General features: G+C 41.9%; 1 protein-coding gene across 1 annotated transcript in view; it reads left to right on the forward strand.

Annotated features, from left to right (window-relative positions):
• The window catches only part of PPP2R5B (protein phosphatase 2 regulatory subunit B'beta), a 417,105-nt gene that overhangs the window by 274,133 nt on the left and 119,948 nt on the right, over nucleotides 1–23,024 (forward strand). Inside the window, exon 2 of the mRNA XM_078660771.1 lies at nucleotides 845–1,041. Within this exon, the coding sequence (XP_078516897.1) occupies nucleotides 845–1,041 (197 nt within the window). The remainder of the gene's footprint in view (nucleotides 1–844; nucleotides 1,042–23,024) is intronic.

Genomic DNA, 23,024 nt, shown 5'->3' on the forward strand with positions numbered 1-23,024 from the left:
AATGAAGATGTAAATATATTGATTCAATTTAATGTTATGTATGATGATGGCCCAGTGTCTTCACTGATTTGTTTAAAGGTAATGGGAAGCGTGGTTTAAGTGCCAGATTTATTTCAAGTGCTCCTGGGGCTCTATTTTTCTTCCCCCACCATAACTATTGCTGCATGTGAGTGTTGTTCTCAAAAAGCCTGTATTTCAACCACACAGCCGTTTTTTAGAACGTTGGGCTCCCCGCTCTTTATTAATTTGGGAACTCTATTTCCCATTCTTGGTTTTGAACCTACCGATTTATGGTTATTTGAAGAGGAATAACTGGCATATTTTTCCCCAAGTGCGGACCATGGTGCTTTGACTCCTTCGGGGCTAGGGTTATCTCGCCCATGACTCTTTGACAGCGACCCTTATGATCCATAAGATTGGGGGGGAGGGGGTGGAAGAGAGATGGTGTCTCTTGGACAGTTGCCCAGAAAAGCCTTCAAACAGGTGCTTAGAGAGGTGCAGCAATTTGAGCACAATTATTAGGAAGCAGTTGTTCTTATCCGTGTTACCAGGTGGTTTTGTCTAGCATCTTGAATAATGCATGTTTAGAGAAGTTTCAATGTTAACATTAGGTTTGAATTATTGATTTATGTACATAATTTCCAATTACCTTGTAATAAATGGCACTCTATGTGTCTCCACATGTACGTGTATTCCTTGAGTGGGAAGAGAGAGCAAAGCCTTTACAGATCCACTGTCTAGACCTCGTGGGCCTTCTGTCTTCATCCACTGCTAAGTCCAATGCCCTTGTGTCTAATTTGCAGAACTATTCAACAGGTGTTCTCTCTCTTTCCTGCCTCTATAGATGTGCCTGTGTCAGAGCTGCACGATCTGCTCTGCAAGAAGCTGCAGCAGTGCTGCGTACTCTTCGACTTCCTGGACTGTGTGGCTGACCTGAAGGGAAAGGAAATCAAAAGGGCGGCGCTCAACGAGCTGGTGGAATGCATCGCAACCAACCGAGGGATCCTCATAGAGCCCGTGTACCCTGAGATCATCAAGATGGTAAGAGCATTATACACATATCCTACAAAATAGGGCGGCCTGTCAGAAGCCTCCACCGGAATCATGCCAAGGTTAAGGTCTTGCTATGATCATCACTTCTGGGGTGAGGGAGGAAGGAAATGTGGTAGGAGGATAGGTCACCAGTTCTTTAATGTAGACCAACCCCCAGGCCAGTTTTTAGGCCGAAGGCTACCAGGCAGTGCAGGTGTCTGGCTTTCTGAAGACATCTTTGGGACATTCAGAAAGCTTCCCTGGGATTGCATTCTAACTATTGCTTACCATTGGCTTTTTGGTTTGTAACTCACATTTCCTTGCTTTCTATTTGCTTGCTGTATTTGATTTGGGCTGTCCAGCTTGGGTTTGTCCTTTCCCTTGCCCAAACCTGTTTAATATATCCTTCCAAGATCTCACTTTCTGTAAATAGCCCTTTAAATCTTGTTCTTATCTTGTCACATTTTCTGTGCATTTAAACACAAAGGTCTAATGTTAGGCTCCTTCTTTCACGGGAGCTTGGGGATTTCTTTTCTTTCAGTGACTTCATAGTGAGAGAATTTATAGGAAAGCAAGAGGAATGCAGATTACTCTCCCCATGGAACCTGTTCGTGCCCCTCCCGTGCTCCAGTTTACAAGGCTGGAATATAACCCTTAGAACAGGCCTGCAGTATGTGCCACAAATGCAGTAGCACTATGCCATAAAAACCCAGACAGCACAGATTCCTGCTTTCCAAAAAACAACAAACAGGAGCCTGGAAACAACTACATTATTTACACTACACCCTTAAACATCCTGCCCATGTCAAACCATAGTTTTTATACTATTTGGTGGATGTGTGTGTTGTCAGCAATAGAATAGGTGAACATGTCCACCGAAACAACAACAGCCTACCACAAGGGCAGGCATTAGCATTGCTGGTGTCTGGTGCGACACCCTACGCCACTTCATTCTATACCTCTCTACTCTACTCTGCACCACTGCACTCGCTCCTCGCCACTGCACTATATACCAGTCCAGCCCAGTCCACTCTACTCTGCACCACTCCACTCTACCCAAATCCAATCTATGTCACTCTGCTCTGCAACACTGCGCTCTATGCCACTGCACTCGATCCTGCACCTCTAACCTCTACGTCACGTACTCTGAAACAATCTACTCTGAGACTGCACAGTACACCACTCTATGCAACTGCATTTTACGCCACTATTGTATACTACTGCACTCTACCCAGCACCACTCTGCTCTACCCTGCAACACTCAAAACGAATGCATCCTATGCCACTGCAAGCTGCACCATTCTATTCTACTCTGCACCACTACCACTGCACTCTGCATTCTCTGCCACTGAACTCAACACCATTCTACTCTGCACAACTGTACTCTACACCATTGTACTCTACAACACTTCACTCTACACCACTCTATTCTACTCTGCACCAATGTACTGGAGGGCAGTGCTCTATGCACCAGACATCTATGCACCACACTACTCTGCACCACTCAACTCTATGGCACTCTACTGCACTCTACACCACTAGACTCTGCATCACTCCACTCTAATCTATTCTGCACCACTGCACATAATGTTGCTGCAATCTATGCAGACCCTTGCTTGCTCATTTCACCTGAGGCGGAAGCCGGATGCGAGTGACTTGACTAGCGCTGAAAACTAGCGGTTCTTAACTAATATTGTTGCACGTGTTTTTAACTGTTCCTACTTATTATTGTGATGCCATTTATGCATAGCTCTTAAGCTGACTACTAGCTTCTGTGTACTACTGCTTTCTCCTTCGCACCTCGCACTTTCAGGCACCTGAGGCGGAAGCCGGGTGACCTTAGAGCTCTTTACACTGGTAATTATTTCCTCCTTACCTTCATCCCTTTCGCGCCGCGCTACCCTGCCTGCAGCCTTCCCAGTCTTCCTAACGGCACAGAGAGGTGCTTAGGGATTCCCGGGGACCTGCTGACGCGCATTTGGTGGCGGCCATCTTGGGGGTAGGCAGTGGCACGGGTGGCAGTCTAGTGGTGCAGCTTCGCACCGGACGGCCAGCGACGCCATAAAACTAAGTACCCTCCTCTACGCGCAGCGGACGCGCGCTGTGGAGGCGCCTAAGGAGCGCCGAAGGAAAGCCCGTCTGCGCCCGTCAGCGTCCCGGAGGCGCCCGGGCGCGGGCCACTTTCGTTGGGGCTCTCCTTAGGATGATTTCTTTTACTAGGGATGAGCTACTTGCTCTGAGACAGACTAATGGCTCTTGCACTGCGGTCTTTCCTAAACCGCCCAGGTCGATCAATAAATGTCCAGCCTGTGGCTGGCAACCTGGTGATCGCTGCATCGCCTCTCCGACCCCTCCCTCCTCTAGCACTAGGTGCATGTTGCTTAATACTAGATCTTTAAGTAAGCATGCGGTCGATATCTACAACCTTCTGACAGACTCTAGTCCCCAGTGTCAATTCTTGACTGAAACCTGGTTGGGAGAGGGCGCGGGCCCAGACATTGCCAGCGCCATTCCCCCGAGCCATGTGATTCACAGGAAAGATAGAGTCAAGGGGAAGGGGGGTGGTGTCGCTCTGGTCGTTGACAGGACCATTGCATGTTTCATTATTCCAGTGGACAACATCACAGGCTGCAAAGTTCTTGCCTTCTCCCTCTCTCTCTCCTCTCACCAATCTTGTATTGGACTGCTCATCTACAGACCACCTGGCCCCATTGGCACCTTCCTTGAAGAACTTCACGCACTGATCTCCATATTGTGCCTTAGAGCTGACCACTGTCTGTTGTTGGGCGACTTTAATATCCATATGGATAAGGCGGACGACCCAGACAGCATTAAATTTAATGATATCACTTCTACCCTTCAGTTGTTGCCGTACCTCTACCTACCCACTCACTGCAAAGGACACATTCTCGATCAAATTTTTTCCACTGTCCCTATCGTCCTCATCTCCCTCGCCCCTGTATTGTGGTCAGACCACTTTTTAGCAGACTTTGAGCTCCCCGTATTATTAAGAAAGCTGCTAATGGACACTGGCGTGATGCGCTTCCGTCTAGGGCTTTTGAGAATATCTCTCCAACCATACTGTCCAAGGCCCTCGAGACTCACCCCTGCCCACTAACAGGATCACTTTCCGATCTTGATCTTCTTCAGGACTGGTTGACGCAGCAACTGGCCATCCTTGCTCCCCCTGTTCAGCCTAAACCTCGCTCTGTGAGGTCTTCTGCCCCTTGGTTCTCGCCGGCACTGGCCGTCAAACGCCGACAATGCAAACAAGCCGAATGGACCTGGCACAAATTTTATGACGCCAGTGCTAAAGAAACCTACAGGGCATTGATCAGGGACTATCACTATGATATCGCAGCTTGTAAAAAATCATACCTGGCCAGCAAAATTGATGCTGCTTCCAACTCTTGTAAAGAAATCTTTAAAATAGTTAAAGACTTCACCTCCCCTCCCTGGGCCACTCCCAAACTCACTCATTCTGAGCCCTGGATCATTGAATTGGCAAATTTTTTCACTACTAAAATTAGAACTATCCAGGTCTCTTTCGGAACCTCTACTCAGGATCCCTCTTCCTCTCTTACTTTCCCTGACCCTTCACAGATACCGACCACTCCCTCCCTCTGGAACTTCCCTACATTATCCCTTCAGTCTTCCCTGGACCTGCTTTCCAAATTAAAATCTGGTTCCCCTCTAGATCCGTGCCCTGCTAAATTTCTTGCACTTATGGCCCCTATCCTTAATCATCTTATTAATCCTATCCTTAATCTCTCATTTAGCACTGGGGTAGTCCACCTAGCTTGGAAGCAGGCCCTCATTTTGCCCCTTCTGAAGAAAGCTAATTTGAACCCGGATCTTCATCTTAATTATAGACCCATCTCCCTCTTGCCAGCTGTGGCGAAAGTGGCTGAAAAACATGTCCACTCCACCCTGTCCCACTTTTTGGAGTCTCATGACATCCTGCATAGATCCCAGTCTGGCTTCCGCTCAAATCTGAGCACAGAAACAGCTTTGCTCGAGGTCACTGAGGTGATCAGAGAGATCCTGGACAGGGGAGGAAAAGCCATGCTGGTGATGCTTGACCTATCGGCGGCCTTCGACACCGTCCCCCATGACCGCCTCCTATTTAGACTCTGGGGGATAGGTCTAAGGGGGACGGTGTTCAGATGGTTCAGGTCTTTCCTCACTGGCCTTCAGCAAACGATCTGGGCTCCACCGTTTTTCTGCCGCGATGCCGCCTCTGGAGGTCGGAGTGCCTCAGGGCTCAATTCTGAGCCCCTCACTCTTTAACATCTACATGACCCCTCTGGCGGCACTTGCGGAGAACTTTGGGGCTCAGATTGTGTCGTACGCTGACGACACTCAACTCCTGTTCACTTGTGACAAGGGACAGGACTTCGACGGGGCTTCCATCCGGGGTTGCCTTGGGGCTGTGTTTGACTGGTTTATTCGGCACAGTCTCAAGTGCAACTCCGATAAATCCGAGGTTCTTTTCTTCGGCTGCCCCGCCGACCCCAAATGGAATGATTGGTGGCCGGCAGCCATGTTTCCTCCTACTGGCGACTCAGGGGCTGCAAAAAACCTGGGTATTCAGCTTGACAACCGTCTCTCCTTTGGGGCCCAAGTGTCGGGATTAGTTGGCAAATGCTTTGCCACTTTAAAGATGCTGAGGAAGTTCCTACCGTTTCTGTCCCTGGAACACAGGAAGATCACCGTTCAGGCCCTGATTGGCTCCAGGCTGGATTATTCTAATGTTCTCTATCTTGGTCTGCCTGACTACCTCCTATCGCGTCTTCGGGTGGTACAGAACTCTGCGGCTCGTACCATTTTTGGCCTCCCCAGGAGAGCAAGGGCCAGTGAGCTTCTCAAGACTCTCCACTGGCTCCCCATGAAGAAGCGTATCATCTTTAAGGCCCTAACCATTGCATTTAAAGCTTTGCATGGTACGGGTGCCCGCTATCTTGAGAAATGGGTCTGCTTCTACTCTCCTGCCAGATCCTTGCGCTCTTCCTCTCAAGCCAAAGCAGTTACTCCCATGATCCGCCGTGCCCGCTGTGGTGGGCGCTCCTTTAAATTTCTCGCCCCGCAGCTATGGAATGATCTCCCTTTCTCTCTGAGATCCAGCCCTAATCTTCTGGCCTTCAGAAAAGACCTGAAGACCTTCCTCTTTCTGCAATAACACCGCATGCGGAGCTATGCTTCTGTCACTCATCCGTCTGTCTTTCTTTTGGACTTGCTGAGGCTCTTACAGCTCCGGGACACTCTTCGGAGTAGCCGTGCGCTATAGAAGCACCCCCTTAACATAACATAACATATGCCACAGCACTCTACACCACGCACTCTAATCCACACAACACCACTGCTCTCTACTCTACACCCTACACTCTATCCTGCACTACTCTACACCACTTCACTCTACTCTGAAACAATCTACTCTATGCCATTGCACTCTATGCCACTGAACTCTACTCTGCACCACTCTACTCTGCACCACTGCACACTGCGCCACTCTACTGAAAACCAATGCTTTCTGTGCCAATCTACTCTGCATCTCTGTACTTTACGCCTTTTCACTCTAGGACACTCTATGACACTACACTGTACAATACTCCACTCCATGGCGCTCTACGCTATTCAACTCTACTCCAGTCTATTCCACTTTACAACACTCTACTCCACTCTATGCCACACTACAGCAGTACTCCACTCTGACATTCTAAGCAACTCCCTCAATGCAACTCCATGCCACTTTACTCCACTGTGTTCTACGACACACTATGCCACTCTACTCCACTCCACTCTATGCCACTCCACTTCACTCTTCTCCACGCCACTCAACTCTACACTACTCTACGCCTCTCCACATCACTCCACAACACTCCATTCTACTCCACTTTACAACACTCCACGCCTCTCTCCTTTACCCCACTAACTTTTAGCCATGCTGAACAGCGAGACGAATGCTTATTTCTACTCCCAGCAGCATTATCTATCTTTTGCTTTCTTATCAAACTAGAGAAAAAGACATAAATATGAAAACCTTTGTTTTGCAAGGAAATAATATTTATATTGTTCAGATTCCATGATGATGCTGTTTTATATACTGCCCCTTTCTGCTCTATGGCACAGATACAAATTAGAAACTGTAAAATGGGATGCACTGTTCACTAGCCCCTAAGGTGCTCTATCTATTGGTACAATAATTCAGAACATATTCAAAAATATTCATACGTATCTCAAAAAGACTGTAACATTTATCTCTGTGTAGACACTAGACAGATATCAAAAAATAATCATTCAAAACATAAGACAATTTGCATTATATCTTTGTCTTTTATTCTTCTCAATTCGCGATGTCCATAAATTAGGAACAGTTCTTGCGTGACAGTATTTGCAATTTCCCTGGCAACACCCAATGCATTTCGGTATCAACCTTCGTCAGGGGAATAACTGTAAATAACAAATATAATCTATGACTAATAAATCATTCATTTACAAAACAATTGATATGCAACGAAACAAGAGATAAACCGACCAGTTACATCATGCTGGTGACGAAGTGTTTGTCATGCTCACAAAACATCATTGCAAAATAAAAAACTACACATGTGCATAGTGAGTCCACTAAACTATGTGTGCACCTTAACTCCCAATAATTATATCATGCTTAAACCATGACGGCTCTCCCTACCTTGCCTTTATACAAATAATGTCTGAAACACTCGTGTCTCAAACACCTTCAAGTCACTCTGTGTAAAAAGAGCCAAAAGTTTCAATTAAAACAAACCACTATTAAAATAAATCATATCCATCTCGAACAGCTATCTACTTCAATCTCTTGCCTCACAAGCCGTGTTCAAACCCTCCTGAGTAATCACTGTATCTCTATGTAATGCGTGTACTGATGAACCACTATTAAAAACCAAAACCAAAAAAAACCAAGTAAACTACCCATGTTGTGATTGTCTATGCGCAAAAATATTTGTACTACTCCGTGTGCATCGCACTCTATAAACATACCGTCGTACAAAAGCCAAAATTCCAATCTTTTCTCCTCACGGCGTTCTCCTCACCAAACCCTGTTTGCGCGCTTGTTCGAAACACGGAAACGTGTGCACGCCTCCTGTTAAGTCCCCCTACTATTTCACTAGCACACAAATGAAAACAAACAACGGACTAAATGTTCTAAATCGTACTGCTCCAAGATGGCCCCCTCCATATCACTGTGGTTAGTATTAGGATATAAACAATTTTAGAATTTGAACACCCAGTTAGAAAGAAATACGAAGACCAAACCGGAATTAAATAATGCAACGAAATTAAAAAATAATAATCAATAAAGAATAAAATAATGCACTACCCCTTTCACCTTCTTATAATAATGATACCCATGTAAATATGATTACAGCGAAAGTGCGATAATCAAAGATCCAACATGAATATATCTACCAATGAGGGTATAACCAACACTAAGTGTGCGCCTAGGCTAATATGTGTTCATTTAAATATTTTGTGAGCTTGAAAAACCGCATGTGTAAATATATCAATACAGTACCTATACAAAACAATACATTTTATGCTTGATACAAAAACGACAGATTTATAAGAAACATGACATCTCAATCTTATCATTGAGCCCATAGGGTGTAAGTGTTCTCAGTGCCCGTATCCAATAAGTTTCTCTCTGTGACAATAGACGGGTAACATCAACATGTCTTGATTCCAACACTCTCTCTAATACTGTGAATTTCAGCTGAGGTATAGTGTGACCGTGTTCTTTCCAATGTGCTGCTAAACAGGATTTCATGTTAGCAGTTCTTATCATACTTTTATGTTCTGTCATGCGAACCTTTACTTTCCTTGTTGTCCGCCCAACATATACAAGCCCACATGGGCATTTGATTGCATACACCAACATCTCGGAGTTACAATCGGAGGTGTGTTTCAACGTTATTTCTTTGCCTGTATGTGGATGTGTAAACTTGTTCCCTATTAAAACGTCCCACAATGGCCACAATTTTGACACTTCATCATCCCCTTCTGTCCCAAATTAATTACAACCTGTTTGCCTTGTTTAAATATCTCTTTCAGATTCTTAGATCTGGAATGTGCGAACAAAGGTTTGTCAGTGAATATTTGTGTAAAGTCAGGCTCTTGTTCTATCAATTCCCACCATTTCAAAATACATTTTTTTATGGCAGTTGCTGCGGTAGAGAATTTCAATACACATACTTGCCCAAAAACCAACTGATAGGAATAATGCCTTGCACTTTGATAGTTTTCATCCGCAATCTTTGAAAAAACATTTGCCACTGTCACAGTTTATTAGAGCTAGAAGAATTTGTTCTGATGAATGTGAAGGACTGCAGGTTATTGAGAACATGTGTCAAGATTATGTGCAAAGGGGTTACCCTAATACTGTATTAAACAATGCTAAAGAGAAGGCTTGTACTATGCAAAGGTCGAAATTGCTTGAGAAAGTACCCAAAGCATCAGCAAAAAGAGAAGTATGTGTATTGAAATTCTCTACCGCAGCAACTGCCATAAATTTTTTTATTTTGAAACGGTGGGAATTGATAGAACAAGAGCCTGACTTTACACAAATATTCACTGACAAACCTTTGTTCGCACATTCCAGATCTAAGAATCTGAAAGAGATATTTAAACAAGGCAAACAGGTTTTAATTAATTTGGGACAGAAGGGGATGATGAAGTGTCAAAATTGTGGCCATTGTGGGAACGTTTTAATAGGGAACAAGTTTACACATCCACATACAGGCAAAGAAATAACGTTGAAACACACCTCCGATTGTAACTCCGAGATGTTGGTGTATGCAATCAAATGCCCATGTGGGCTTGTATATGTTGGGCGGACAACAAGAAAAGTAAAGGTTCGCATGACAGAACATAAAAGTATGATAAGAACTGCTAACATGAATTCCTGTTTAGCAGCACATTGGAAAGAACACGGTCACACTATACCTCAGCTGAAATTCACAGTATTAGAGAGAGTGTTGGAATCAAGACATGTTGATGTTACCCGTCTATTGTCACAGAGAGAAACTTATTGGATACGGGCACTGAGAACACTTACACCCTATGGGCTCAATGATAAGATTGAGATGTCATGTTTCTTATAAATCTGTCGTTTTTGTATCAAGCATAAAATGTATTGTTTTGTATAGGTACTGTATTGATATATTTACACATGCGGTTTTTCAAGCTCACAAAATATTTAAATGAACACATATTAGCCTAGGCGCACACTTAGTGTTGGTTATACCCTCATTGGTAGATATATTCATGTTGGATCTTTGATTATCGCACTTTCGCTGTAATCATATTTACATGGGTATCATTATTATAAGTAGGCGAAAGGGGTAGTGCATTATTTTATTCTTCATTGATCATTATTTTTTAATTTTGTTGCATTATTTAATTCCGGTTTGGTCTTCGTATTTCTTTCTAACTGGGTGTTCAAATTCTAACATTGTTTATATCCTAATAGTAACCACAGTGATATGGAGGGGGCCATCTTGGAGCAGTACGATTTAGAACATTTAGTCCGTTGTTTGTTTTCATTTAGTTGCTAGTGAAATAGTAGGGGGACTTAACAGGAGGCGTGCACACGTTTCCGTGTTTCGAACAAGCGCGCAAACAGGGTTTGGTGAGGAGAGGTGTGGCGCCGCGGCCAGGGCGACTGACGCTGGAATCTGGGGATCAGGGTTCGATCCCCGGCTCCGGCGGCAGGTTAGCCCAGCACCATGTGACTCTGGGCAATAGCTTGCTTAATCTTCCCGACGGCCCCCAGCGCCTAGAGACCCTTACGGGTGATTGTGCGCTTTACAAATGTGGATTATTATTATTATTATAGTGATACGGTGATTACTCAGGAGGGTTTGAACACGGCTTGTGAGGTAAGAGATTGAAGTAGATAGCTGTTCGAGATGGATATGATTTATTTTAATAGTGGTTTGTTTTAATTGAAACTTTTGGCTCTTTTTACACAGAGTGACTTGAAGGTGTTTGAGACACGAGTGTTTCAGACATTATTTGCATAAAGGCAAGGTAGGGAGAGCCGTCATGGTTTAAGCATGATATAATTATTGGGAGTTAAGGTGCACACATAGTTTAGTGGACTCACTATGCACATGTGTAGTTTTTTTTTTGCAATGATGTTTTGTGAGCATGACAAACACTTCGTCCCCAGCATGATGTAACTGGTCGGTTTATCTCTTGTTTCGTTGCATATCAATTGTTTTGTAAATGAATGATTTATTAGTCATAGATTATATTTGTTATTTACAGTTATTCCCCTGACGAAGGTTGATACCGAAATGCATTGGGTGTTGCCAGGGAAATTGCAAATACTGTCACGCAAGAACTGTTCCTAATTTATGGACATCGCGAATTGAGAAGAATAAAAGACAAAGATATAATGCAAAATGTCTTATGTTTTGAATGATTGTTTTTTGATCTCTGTCTAGTGTCTACACACAGATAAATGTTACAGTCTTTTTGAGATACGTATGAATATTTTTGAATATGTTCTGAATTATTGTACCAATAGATAGAGCACCTTAGGGGCTAGTGAACAGTGCATCCCATTTTACAGTTTCTGTTGTTTTGGATTTGTATACTCCACTTGACTAGGGCTGGTCAAGATATGGGATTGCACCAATTATAAATGTGAATATAAGAAATTAAGTTTTGATTACATAGAGATAAAAAGGAGTGCAGGCTATCATTATTTTTGAACAACTAAAAATTAACCAGACAGCCAGGAAATAATTGTTTTAGTTTCAAATGAACATTTTGAAAAAGTGGTTAAAGAATGGCAAATTAAAGAAGTATTGTGATGCTTCAAAAGAACCTAAACAAATAGACTGCAGCCTAGCGTTTTGGGGCACAACACAGAGCCTTGACATAACAAAAAATGAATGTAACAGATGAAATAGCCATATTTGTAATGTGATTTTGTCATGGAAGTGTTTTTCAGGGCTGGACTGGAAACAAAAATCAGCCTGGCAAAATTGTTCAAAGCAATTCCACACTGCAAAAAGCTGCTACTAGAATGGCACTATGGGTTCCTTCATGATTGGGTCACACAGCCCACCCATGTCTGAAAGCAGTCCCCTAGCCTGCACCCCAAAAAGGAAAACGCCAGAGTGCAAGAATGAACTGCCTGGTAGGAAAACAAAGGAAATATAGCGTTCCCTCTCAACAACCCTCAAAAGATGATTTAACTTTTTTCATCTAAGTCAAGTTCTTCAAAATCCACAAATCTTCAAATCGAATAAACAATATCACAACAAATAAAATATCAACAAAATGTAATAAAGTATCATCATCAACAGATAATAACAAACCATGCTTGACACAATTCCATAACATAAATAAAACAGCCACAATCACCAAAATACAGCACAAGTCACAAAACAAACAGTGCAATAGCATAATAATACTCATCCAATAAAACTTCTGTTTGGAGTATTGCCAGTGTACCTGTCAACGTTGTGAAACATTAATAGGTATACTGGCAATACTCCAAACATTTCCCGCATTCTCCAAGTCTTTGACAACCAATAAATATCCACTAACTAGCCTAATTAGTCCATTCCCCATATAGGCCACTAAACAGTTACGCATCTTAATTAAGAAATTAAAGGGTTATTTAGGCAGTAATTGGACTATCTGAGCCTTTCATAGACTTAGTCTAAGTTACAATCTGAAAAAAACAAGAGGGGCAGGAGAGTGTGGGAATACCCAGCATAAAAACTTCGCAAACAAAGTAATGAATTGTTTTTTACTTGTTATGTGAGTTAAGATTCTCAGGTAATTTCCAATTTGGAAGAACCTACTAACATTAGAGTCCATGGATGGAATTCTTTCTAAAATTGTAAGATTCCCTCACACACCAACCAAGGTGTCATGTTCATCATCGGGTCATCTCACCTGCCTGACAGTTATTTAGCCATCAGGTGGTCTCATCGGATGTCTTCAAGTGCACTTTGTGTGGTAGTGAAGAGCTCACCTCTTGATGATGTCAGAGTCTGTGTGTAAGGTTAAAAATGCACTTACAGTAAAACCCATCATCTACCATTCATTCTGGGATAATCCACTGCAAAATTTAAAAAACGGAATCTATGGAACTGTATATGTTATCACAGCTGCCAAGTCCCTTAAGTTGACATGTTTCGGTCGAAACTATGGTTCCCTAAGGAGTTTGCAGCCTTCCTCAGGACTGAAACCTCTCAGTATGTGCAACTCCCATTTATGATCATGTAAAATCAAACATTCGAATTAATTGAGAACAAATTATATTTTCATAAACATGGTACTCTCTGTGGATGCATCACTGTTGTCTAAGGTGTAGTACCTAAAAGAAAACATGTTTAAGGCATACTTAAGGCAGACAGATACAAAGGCAACTGCCAAAAATCTGTCATGGCTCCTGGAGTACACCATCAGTTGGCTGGCATTAGGATACCATTGTGCCAGAATGGAGGAAGTGGCACAGCACAGCAATTCCGTGCAGCACTCTTGATATGTGAAACATTGGAAAAAAGCACACATGTGGGTAAAGAACTGCAAAACAGAAAGATAAAAAGGAAGACATGCTCTTGCATTAACATAATCTCTCACATATGAAGATCAAGCATACTTATGCATCCTTACCACAATAGATGCTAATCTGATGGGTGGTCAGATATGGCCAGCTTAGGGATTCTAATACTGTCGTCTCCCTCACTTTTTTACCAGGGATGAGTTTCTCCCAATATTCACATAATTTTGTGTGGTAATCTAAATAATGACACATCCTAGACGTTATTAGGGCTCAGGCATCACAAGAGCACATGCGCTTTGTGTCGTCACTTTCACCACAACCGTCGGCAACGTATTTCAGCTCTTCTGAGAATTGCCTACGTGAAGTATACAGCATCACACATGTGATGGCATTACATTCTGGGCCTTCATTAGCAGAAACATCGGCTACTTCCCTTTTTAAGCTGACGACATGCCACTTACTGCAAGTTTCCGACGGGCGGTCACACAGTAGGCTACATGACAATGATTCCCTTGACAAATACAATAACAATTTGGGGCTTATTATGAACCAGTCAGTCGTGCGTTCAACCAGCATCGTGTCGGAATGGAAACCGCATGACTAGTAGTCGCGGTTCTATCTGACAATTTCGAATGCGATCACCCATGAGGCTGTTGGAAACATCCATTTTTTCATTGCGGCTTGTGCTGGGGTCGGAAAAGGGCCTCAGCACAAGCAACATTGGTAAAATTGATGTTTTTAAACATCCATGCGGCATGTGCCAGACACAGGCCAGGTCTGACGAAGCTTCTGGCCCTGATTTAGTGAAAGCCACCCCACCAGGGTTCTTTTGCCATACTTTAAACAGGGCTAACAGGTAAGGGGGTGGATTGGCAGTTATCGATCATAGCTCAATTAAGGCAATCTTCTGCTCCGCCTCCAATTCAGCCTGTGAGGCATTGACTTTTAACCTTAGCCTATCCCACCATCATACCTTTAAAGGTATCTTATTGTATAGACCGCCGGGAGCTAGGAACCCCTTCATAGCATCAATTGGAAATTTGCTGGAAGAAGGCTATACAATTATGGGAGACTTTAACTATTATCAAGGCTCTCACCGAACCATATACAATAACCCTTATTGATATGATCAATAACGCAGACCCCAGGCAGCACGTAATAGGCCCTTCTCATGTGGCAGGACATACCTTGGATGATATTTTTTCTAACCACCCTTGCCTCTTGTTCACTCGTTTATTGCCTCTTGTTTGGACAGATCATGTCGCTGTTCAATTTAAGTTACGGGCCAGCACATGAGTGGGGAACGTCCTAAGAGACAGATAGAAATCAGAGCCTGGAATAAAGTTGAGGGCACTGCTCTACAGGAACTCCTCACCACAACGGCGGGCCAAATGCCTTTGGGAATGGAGGAGGCTACCACCACATATACAAAATGGGTGGAGCAAGCCTGTTGTAAATTAGCCCCAGTAAAAACTCTTTTTCCCAAAGATTACAACCCTCCGCCCCATGGTTTACAGAAGAATTGAGAATTCAAAAACAAACATGTAAGCACCTTAAGCGGAGCTGGAATCAAGGCTCCAAAGAAACAGAGAAAAAGTTATATAAAAACAGCCTCCAAAATTATAAAGAACTCCTTTTTACAGCAAAACAAAAGTTCTACGCAAACGGAATTGATTTAGCAAACAATTCGCCAAAAGAGCTCTTTAAAATGGTATCTAGCCTGGCCTCCCTGTACCCAGCTAAATTTCAGTCTAGTCAGGAACTATGCGAAGACATCGCTAAGTTCTTTTTGAATAAAGTGGAGATCATTTTCTCTGCGTTCAGCGGCCCAAGTGCAGTAGGGATGACTACGGTAAGAGAGGAACATAAGTCTACTGAGGTTTCCCCATACCCTTGATAAGTTCGTGCCATTATCCATGAACAAGACTCTTAGACTCCTCATGGCAGCAAGATCAAGGTCGCCCTATGATCCATGCCCAGTTGCTGTGATCAAACTGGCCCCAGTTGCCCTATTACTCACATCTATCTACAATGCTATGTTTGAAACAGGACACGTCCCTAAACTCTGGAAGGTGGCCTCTTTTTTTTTTAATTTTTTTTTTTTTATTGAAGTTGTATTCAGATTATATACAGCGTACATAAAAAATAAGAAAACACAGAAAAATAACAATTACATTTAGTTTCGACTCAACAAAATGTTAAACCCATTTACTCAAAATAGCATCCCCAAATTTGATCAAATTTTCTAATACCCCCAACTCTTTGAGCATATAAGATTTCGCTTTTCCTGACCCTTTTCATTTTTTCCAACCATTCCTGCAGCGTCGGGATATAGGATGAAAGCCAATTCTGCAGTAATAAAGATCTAGCCACAGCCATTATAATATAAATCAATTTTGCCAAGTGACTGGAAAATATACAATCAGGGTCATATCCAAATAATAACATTCTTGCATTGCATGGGACAGATAACAAACAATAAGTCTTTAAAAAACTAATAATTCCTTCCCAGAAATGCTTAATTTTAGGACAAGACATAATAATGTGAGACCAATTGGCTTGTTCACAATTGCAATGTCTGAAACAAAAAGCAGACGCATCGTTATACATTTTAGCAATTATTACTGGTGTACGATATAATAGCCACTTGCTAAAATACAACATGCGACGCCAATTGGCCCCACGCAATACGCAGAAATTAAATTGATTAATGGTTTTCCAGATTTCCGGCGACAATATAAAGTTTTCTTGAGTGTACCATTTTCGGATAACTTTAGCAGTCAACTCTACCTCCCGACTTTGAGTCAGACACTGTTTCCATACTCCTGGTTTCTTCTCCACATTATTAATAAAAAGATCTAAAACAAGATTAGAAGTATCATTCGCAATGGTACCGGGATCTAATTGCGCCAACATAGGATAAATTAAATTAGAGTAGGAACCAATTAGCAAAAAATTGCCACCAATTCGAGCTGACATCTCCGTAACTGAGAGCCAAGTCCCGCTTACCAAAAAATCAGATAATGTTTTAAACCCAGACCTACCCCAGTTTTTTATTACAATGGGATTGATTTTAATCTTTAAAAAAGAAAACACTCCGATTAAGGGAGTTAGTAAATGAAAGTGTGGAAGTGAATATCTCTTAAGCATTGCATTACGCCGTTTAAAAAACCAATTTAGGATTTTATACCGCACAAATTTGGGGGATTTCAATACAAACAACGGGGATGGTATTTGTATTTCTGAGCATATCAAATCAAAAAAAATATTTATAAAACAACTAGTTACTGCATTCCTGTTCTTAAATCTCTCTAAGTACTGTGCAAAGTAAGCAAAATAGTAATCTTTCAAATTTGGTAAAGAAAGACCGCCGTAATTAGTTTCTGCATTTAATGTCCGTATATCTAATCTAGGTGTTTTTTTTGCCCAAATAAATTTAGAGAACATAGATTCTATTTTGGAAAAAAAAGTACCCGACAAATAGACTGGAATTGATGCAAACAAAAAATTAAAAAGAGGGAGGATTGACATTTTAATTAAATTGATGCGTCCGAGAATAGTTAAGGGCAGAGGATCCCAGCGAGTGAACATTGATTGGACTTTTTTAATTAATGGAACAAAATTAAGTGTATATAAATCCAAAATATTTGAAGAGAACAAAATTCCTAGATATCTTTTAGGTTTTAAATTAATGCAGCCTTGTAAATCTATGTGTAACACTGGGTTTCCACCCCCACAAACCAATATTTCTGTCTTTTTTTGTTAATCCGATAACCTCCTAGAGATTCAAACTCTTCAAAAATTTGAAAAATATGGGTCTGTGATTCCAAATCAGGTTTAATAAGTAGCATAATGTCATCTGCGTATAGTTTAATTTTGGCCATTGAGGTAACTGGAGGTTTGATCTGGAAACAATTCCTGATAGCAATAGTTAATGGTTCGATAAAAAAGGCAAAAAGAATAGGAGATAAAGGGCAGCCTTGCCTAGTGCCGCGTTGAACTAAAATTGAACCTGCTAATGACTTGTTAACAATTATGTTTGCTCTAGCGCCTACATACAAATTCTTTATCAAATTAATGATACATTGGGGAATGGCAAACTTAGATAAAATAATGAAAAGGGTGTCCCAAACCACCAAATCAAAAGCTTTTTCTGCATCTAACAGTAAGACCAAGGCCTGTATCCCACGTGCTTCAAAATAATCTAATGCTTCAACTAAAAAATGTGTGTTAGTAAATAATTGTCTGCCGCTTATAAAGCCATTTTGATCTGGATGGATCAAATCCACCGCTTGATCATTAAGACGTAATGATAACATCTTAGTGGTTATTTTATAATCGGAGTTTAATAAAGTGATTGGCCTGTATGAATTCGGATCTTTGGATTCTTTCCCTTTTTTTAAAAAACTAATGACTGTACCTTCATGGAAGGACTCCGGGACTTGTCCTCCTTCCAGCATAGAATTCAACAAAAGTAGAAATAAGTCACTAAAGGAGCAAAAAAAAAACTTTAAAGAATTCAGAAGGGAAGCCGTCAGGACCACAAGCCTTGCCTAATGGTAGATTTTTAACAACTTCTTCCAATTCTGCTTTAGTAAAAGGTCTCTGCATATGCCGCTGATCTTCGAGCGGTGGATTCGGAATCTCATAATGGTCCAAAAACTCTGATAGTTTTTGATGATTAAAATTATGTTTTACTGCGTAAATACGCTCATAATGTTTAAACATAATATTATTTATTTCAACCTGATCAGATGTTTCGAAATGAGTAAGAGGGTCTTTTAAGGAATGAATCAAGTTTGAAGCCGCTTGTTCTCTTACTTGCCAGGCTAGGAATTTCCCTGAGAAATTACTCTCTTCGTACACTTTTTGTGATTGTTTCTGGAACACCAATTCACTTTGCTCATAATAATAAGCGCTAAGCGCTTGCTTAGCTTCCCTCAGTTGGATTGCCACTTCGTAATTTGGTTGACATTGATAGCTAAATGTTATATCCTGAATTTTTTGGAGCAAGGAGTTCCTTTTACTTTTCACAGCGCTCCACTCCGCCGCATCCTTACTAATAAGTACCCCCCGTAAAAAAGCCTTTAACGAGTCCCAGATAACATGAAGAGGGGCCGTGCCTATATTTCGGTTAATGTACTCTGCTATCTCCACCTTTAATGCTGATATCCAATTCAAATTCTGTAAATACATTTTATTAAACATCCATCTTTTCGAAGCCTTTATAGTCTCTACATAATCGAAATTAATCACTATCATAGCATGGTCTGAAAAGCCATTATGGTAGAATCTCTGCGAACTAAATTTAAGCTGTCTGGATGTTAGAAAAAAATCTATACGAGATGAGGATTTAAACCTTCCGGACCAGCAGGTGTACTCCATTTTCAGAGGGTTTCTCACACGCCATGGGTCACATAAACCAAATAAAGATATATAATTTAGGATAGTCTTAAGAGATCTAGGCTTAGACTGCCTCTTAAGAGTTGATGTAGAATCTAAACTAGGGTTCATAAGTATATTAAAATCGCCACCTATAATGATATCTCCACCTACCAATAAAAGAGATTGAAACAGAGCGTCGTAAATCTGGGGGTTATCTTCTATAGGTGCATAAAAACAAACAAAAGTAATCAAGGAGTGATGATTTTTGACTTTACATGAAACCCAACACCAACGACCTGAAGAATCATTTTCCGTCTGGACTATCTCAATCTCAAAATTTTTATTTATGAATAGAGCAACGCCTCGTTGTGAACCCATGGCGCACGAAAACCCCCGAAAAGAAGCCCACGTTTTAAACATCTTAAAATCCTCTTTCTTAGCAGCCGCTATATGAGTCTCCTGTAACATAATCACTGTAGGATTTTCAGTTCTAATCCAAGACTCTATTGCACGCAATTTTCTGGCATTATTCAGACCATTCACATTAAAGGATATCAATTTCAGCTCCATCCTAGACGACATGGGCCATCATTAATTTGCACAAAGAAACACAAAGAAACACAGAAGTTTTAAACTCAAAAATACTTAAATTACATATATATATGCAAAAAAGCATACAAGAGTACCAGAAATGCAGGATCTTGCCACATTCAAATCCACTGAAAACAACCTCAATTTTTCCATTTTTTCCCCTCCCCCCTTTGGAAGGTGGCCTCGATACTGCCCCTTCTAAAGAAACCTAGCATGGACCCTAAGGACCCAAATAACTTTCGCCCAATTTCGCGTCTTCCACTTCCAGCAAAAATTATTGCAAAAACATTTAATCTACAACTTAGTGCCTTTTTAGGCGAAACCCAAGCCTTGGATCCCACCCAAAATGGCTTTAGAGAGGGACATAGTACTGAGTCAGCCCTCATCAAAGCCACAGAGGAGATTAGAGAAGCCATGGATCGGGGTGGCAAGGCTGCCCTGATCTTAGTGGATCTGTCCGCGGCCTTTGATACAGTCCATCATGACCTGTTGATGGATCGTTTAAAGGCATGTGGGATCCAGGCTAAATCATGGGAACTTTTAGAATCATTTTTAACAGACAGATCACACATTTTATCTCTGGGTGAATACCACTCCCAATCTTTTGCTCTGCCCTGTGGAGTCCCACAAGGGTCATCACTGACCCCTACACTTATTAATATGTATGTTTCATCTCTGGCCCCTCTTATTAGTGCCTTTGGTTTTGGCCTCACCTCGTATGCGAATGACACCCAAATCGTGGTGCCTCTGCTACCAGGGCAGCAGGTGGGAATGGACAAACACTTCCAAGACTGTATGGAGTCAGTCGGGAGATGGATGTCGGAAAATTGCCTAAAGCTTAATTTGGGCAAAACTGAAGTCATACTGTTTGGGAATTAAGCCAATTTCTGGACCCCAGACTAGTTGCCGGACTCTATAGGCACTGTTCCTACACCCACACAAAAACAAAAAAATGTAGGAGTAATAGTGGACGACAGACTTAACTTTGGTGACCAAGTAAACGCAGTGGCATCGACAACAGCGTATGTTCTCAGAACAGTCAAGAAAATTCTGCCATTTCTACCACCTGTTAGCCGGCAAACAGTGGTTACTGCACTGGTCATATCAAGGATGGATTATTGTAATAGTCTTTAGTTTAACATTCAAGAACGTTTTATGAATAAACTTAAAATGCTGCAAAATGCAGCCGCGAGACTACTTACTACCAAGTTTTCTTCAATCTCTAAAGAAATTTAAAAATTGCACTGGCTCCCGGTAAGAAATTGGGTGTGTTTAAATCTCTCCGCACCGTTTTTAAAGCCCTTCAATGAATAGGATCTGACCATTTAAAACAACAGTTCAATGGTACATACAAAAAAAAGAACTCTTCGTTCGCTGGGAGCCAAGTTGGTTACAGTACCATTCACAAAAAAACGTAATGTGGGGTGGGAGAAGCTTTTTCTTCTGTGCGAAAAAAGCCTGGAACGACCTTCCCTTCCACCTGAGAAATGCTACTGATCGCTTGGCTTTCAGGAAGGGATTAAAAACCTGGCTTTTTAACAAGCAAAACTTCAGTTTGTTGCTCTTAGGATAGGTAACCAGCGCCAGGACACCCTTGGGTAACCAATGCACTCCAAAAATGTCTATAACATAACATGTGGTGCCTGAGACGCGCGGAATGGATGTTTGGGGGGGCACCACAAGTGCCCCCCCAGGGATCGTAGCGGAGGCCATGGAGGGACAGAGGCCCTGCTATGGGCCCCCAAAGTCAGTTTCCGACAGCCTTTCCATTTAAAGGCTGTTGGAACATCATAATCCCTGAGTAGGCACCGCCCTTATTGTAGGGTATTACATTCCACCCTACGGTATGCCAGGCTCCTTGAGCCCATCGGAAGCATTGGTCGGTGCCTCCGCACTGCATCCTACCACCACGCATCTTAATGTGGCAGTCAAACTGTGGCAGCAGATGTCAGCCCGACTTCAACAGTTGGCCTGTCGGTTGTGATCTGACCGACATCTTAATGAGGCCCTTTGTACTGAACAGTTTCTTTTGATCCAACCGCTCTCAATGATTATTTTCTGTCACTTAGCTTGTGACTACAGGGCAAGCCAGGGTCCGCCATCCATGAGGGGCTATACCACACTACTAGTGTAAGAATGCATAAGATGCTTGTTTGCTTATATGCGAGCAATGGTGTTGACGCACATGATATAGTGTTTGTTCATTTTAATCTTTCTCTTTTGCAGTTCTTCATGCACTGGTGTTTGTTTTTTTAAGTGTTTTACATATCACTAGTGCTGAATGGAGCAGCTGTGCCAATTCCTCCCTTCTGCCACAATGTTTCCCTATCACAGCCACTTGACACTGTACTCCAAGAACCATGGTGCATCCGGGCAGTTTTCTTTGTGTCTTACGCATGTGTTACCCTTTGTATCTTTCAGGTGCCCCTCCTTAGGGAGTACCATGTTTTTGAAAATATTTATTCTCAAATGTTCTGAATGTTTGATTGTGCATGATTTTGGGTGATTTTTGCACATACTGAGAGATCTCAGTCCTGCGGAAGACTGATGGCACACTAGAGGTCCAAATGTTTGGCCCAAACATGTAGAAATAAGGTACAAGGAAGATGTGACAACCCCTGCAATCCAATATATGCTATTTTAAAAATCTTGCCGTAGAATATCCCGGAGAGGATAGGTTTTACCGTAAGGTGGGTTTGGTTTAGCCTCCTCAAGGGGGGGAGCTCATTACAAACCCCAAAGTGCGCTCGAAGATATTGGATAAGCTCACCCCCCCTAAAAATCTGTCGGATGGGTGAGACAACCCTATGATGGAGCATGAGAGCTGGGTTAGTGTGTAAAAGTATGTCTTAAAATTTTAAAAATATTTCAAGACATACACTTTCATGTTGATAGGTGCTTCCATATAGGAAATTCCCAAAGAACCTCCCCCCACAGGTAACTCTGTCTTTTTTCATTTATTATTAAAACCTGGACATGACTCTAGCTTAACAATCTTGTGTTTTTTGTACAAAAAAATTTAATTACGGAAAGCAAAATTAGTTTTCATGACATGACTAGAAGGTTTGACAAACCATGACAAACAAATCTATTAGTTGGCACAACGCCCCTGGAAACTCCTATATTATAAACGCGTCTTTTTTGACTAAAGATGTACATATTTAATTAAGGAGATGAAATCATACCATATGAAACACTGAAGTGCAGCACGCGTGTTTATCTACCAGCAGAGCTGGCTGAGTGACCTTGAACTCGTAACAGAAACATGTCCTTCCCTCCAGAGAACAGAGCTAATTATTATACATTAAAGACAGAGACCATGCAGAAACTGCGTTTTCATTGATTTTCTGTAAGAGAGAAAGACACAAGCATGTGGAAAGCTTATACACCTAAAATAAGCATGCATTTTTCTGCAGCATTTTATTAATAATTGTGAAATACAGCCTGG

The sequence above is a fragment of the Lissotriton helveticus genome, chromosome 9, assembly GCF_964261635.1.
Source record: "Lissotriton helveticus chromosome 9, aLisHel1.1, whole genome shotgun sequence".
In the NCBI taxonomy this organism is placed as follows: Eukaryota; Metazoa; Chordata; class Amphibia; order Caudata; family Salamandridae; genus Lissotriton; species Lissotriton helveticus.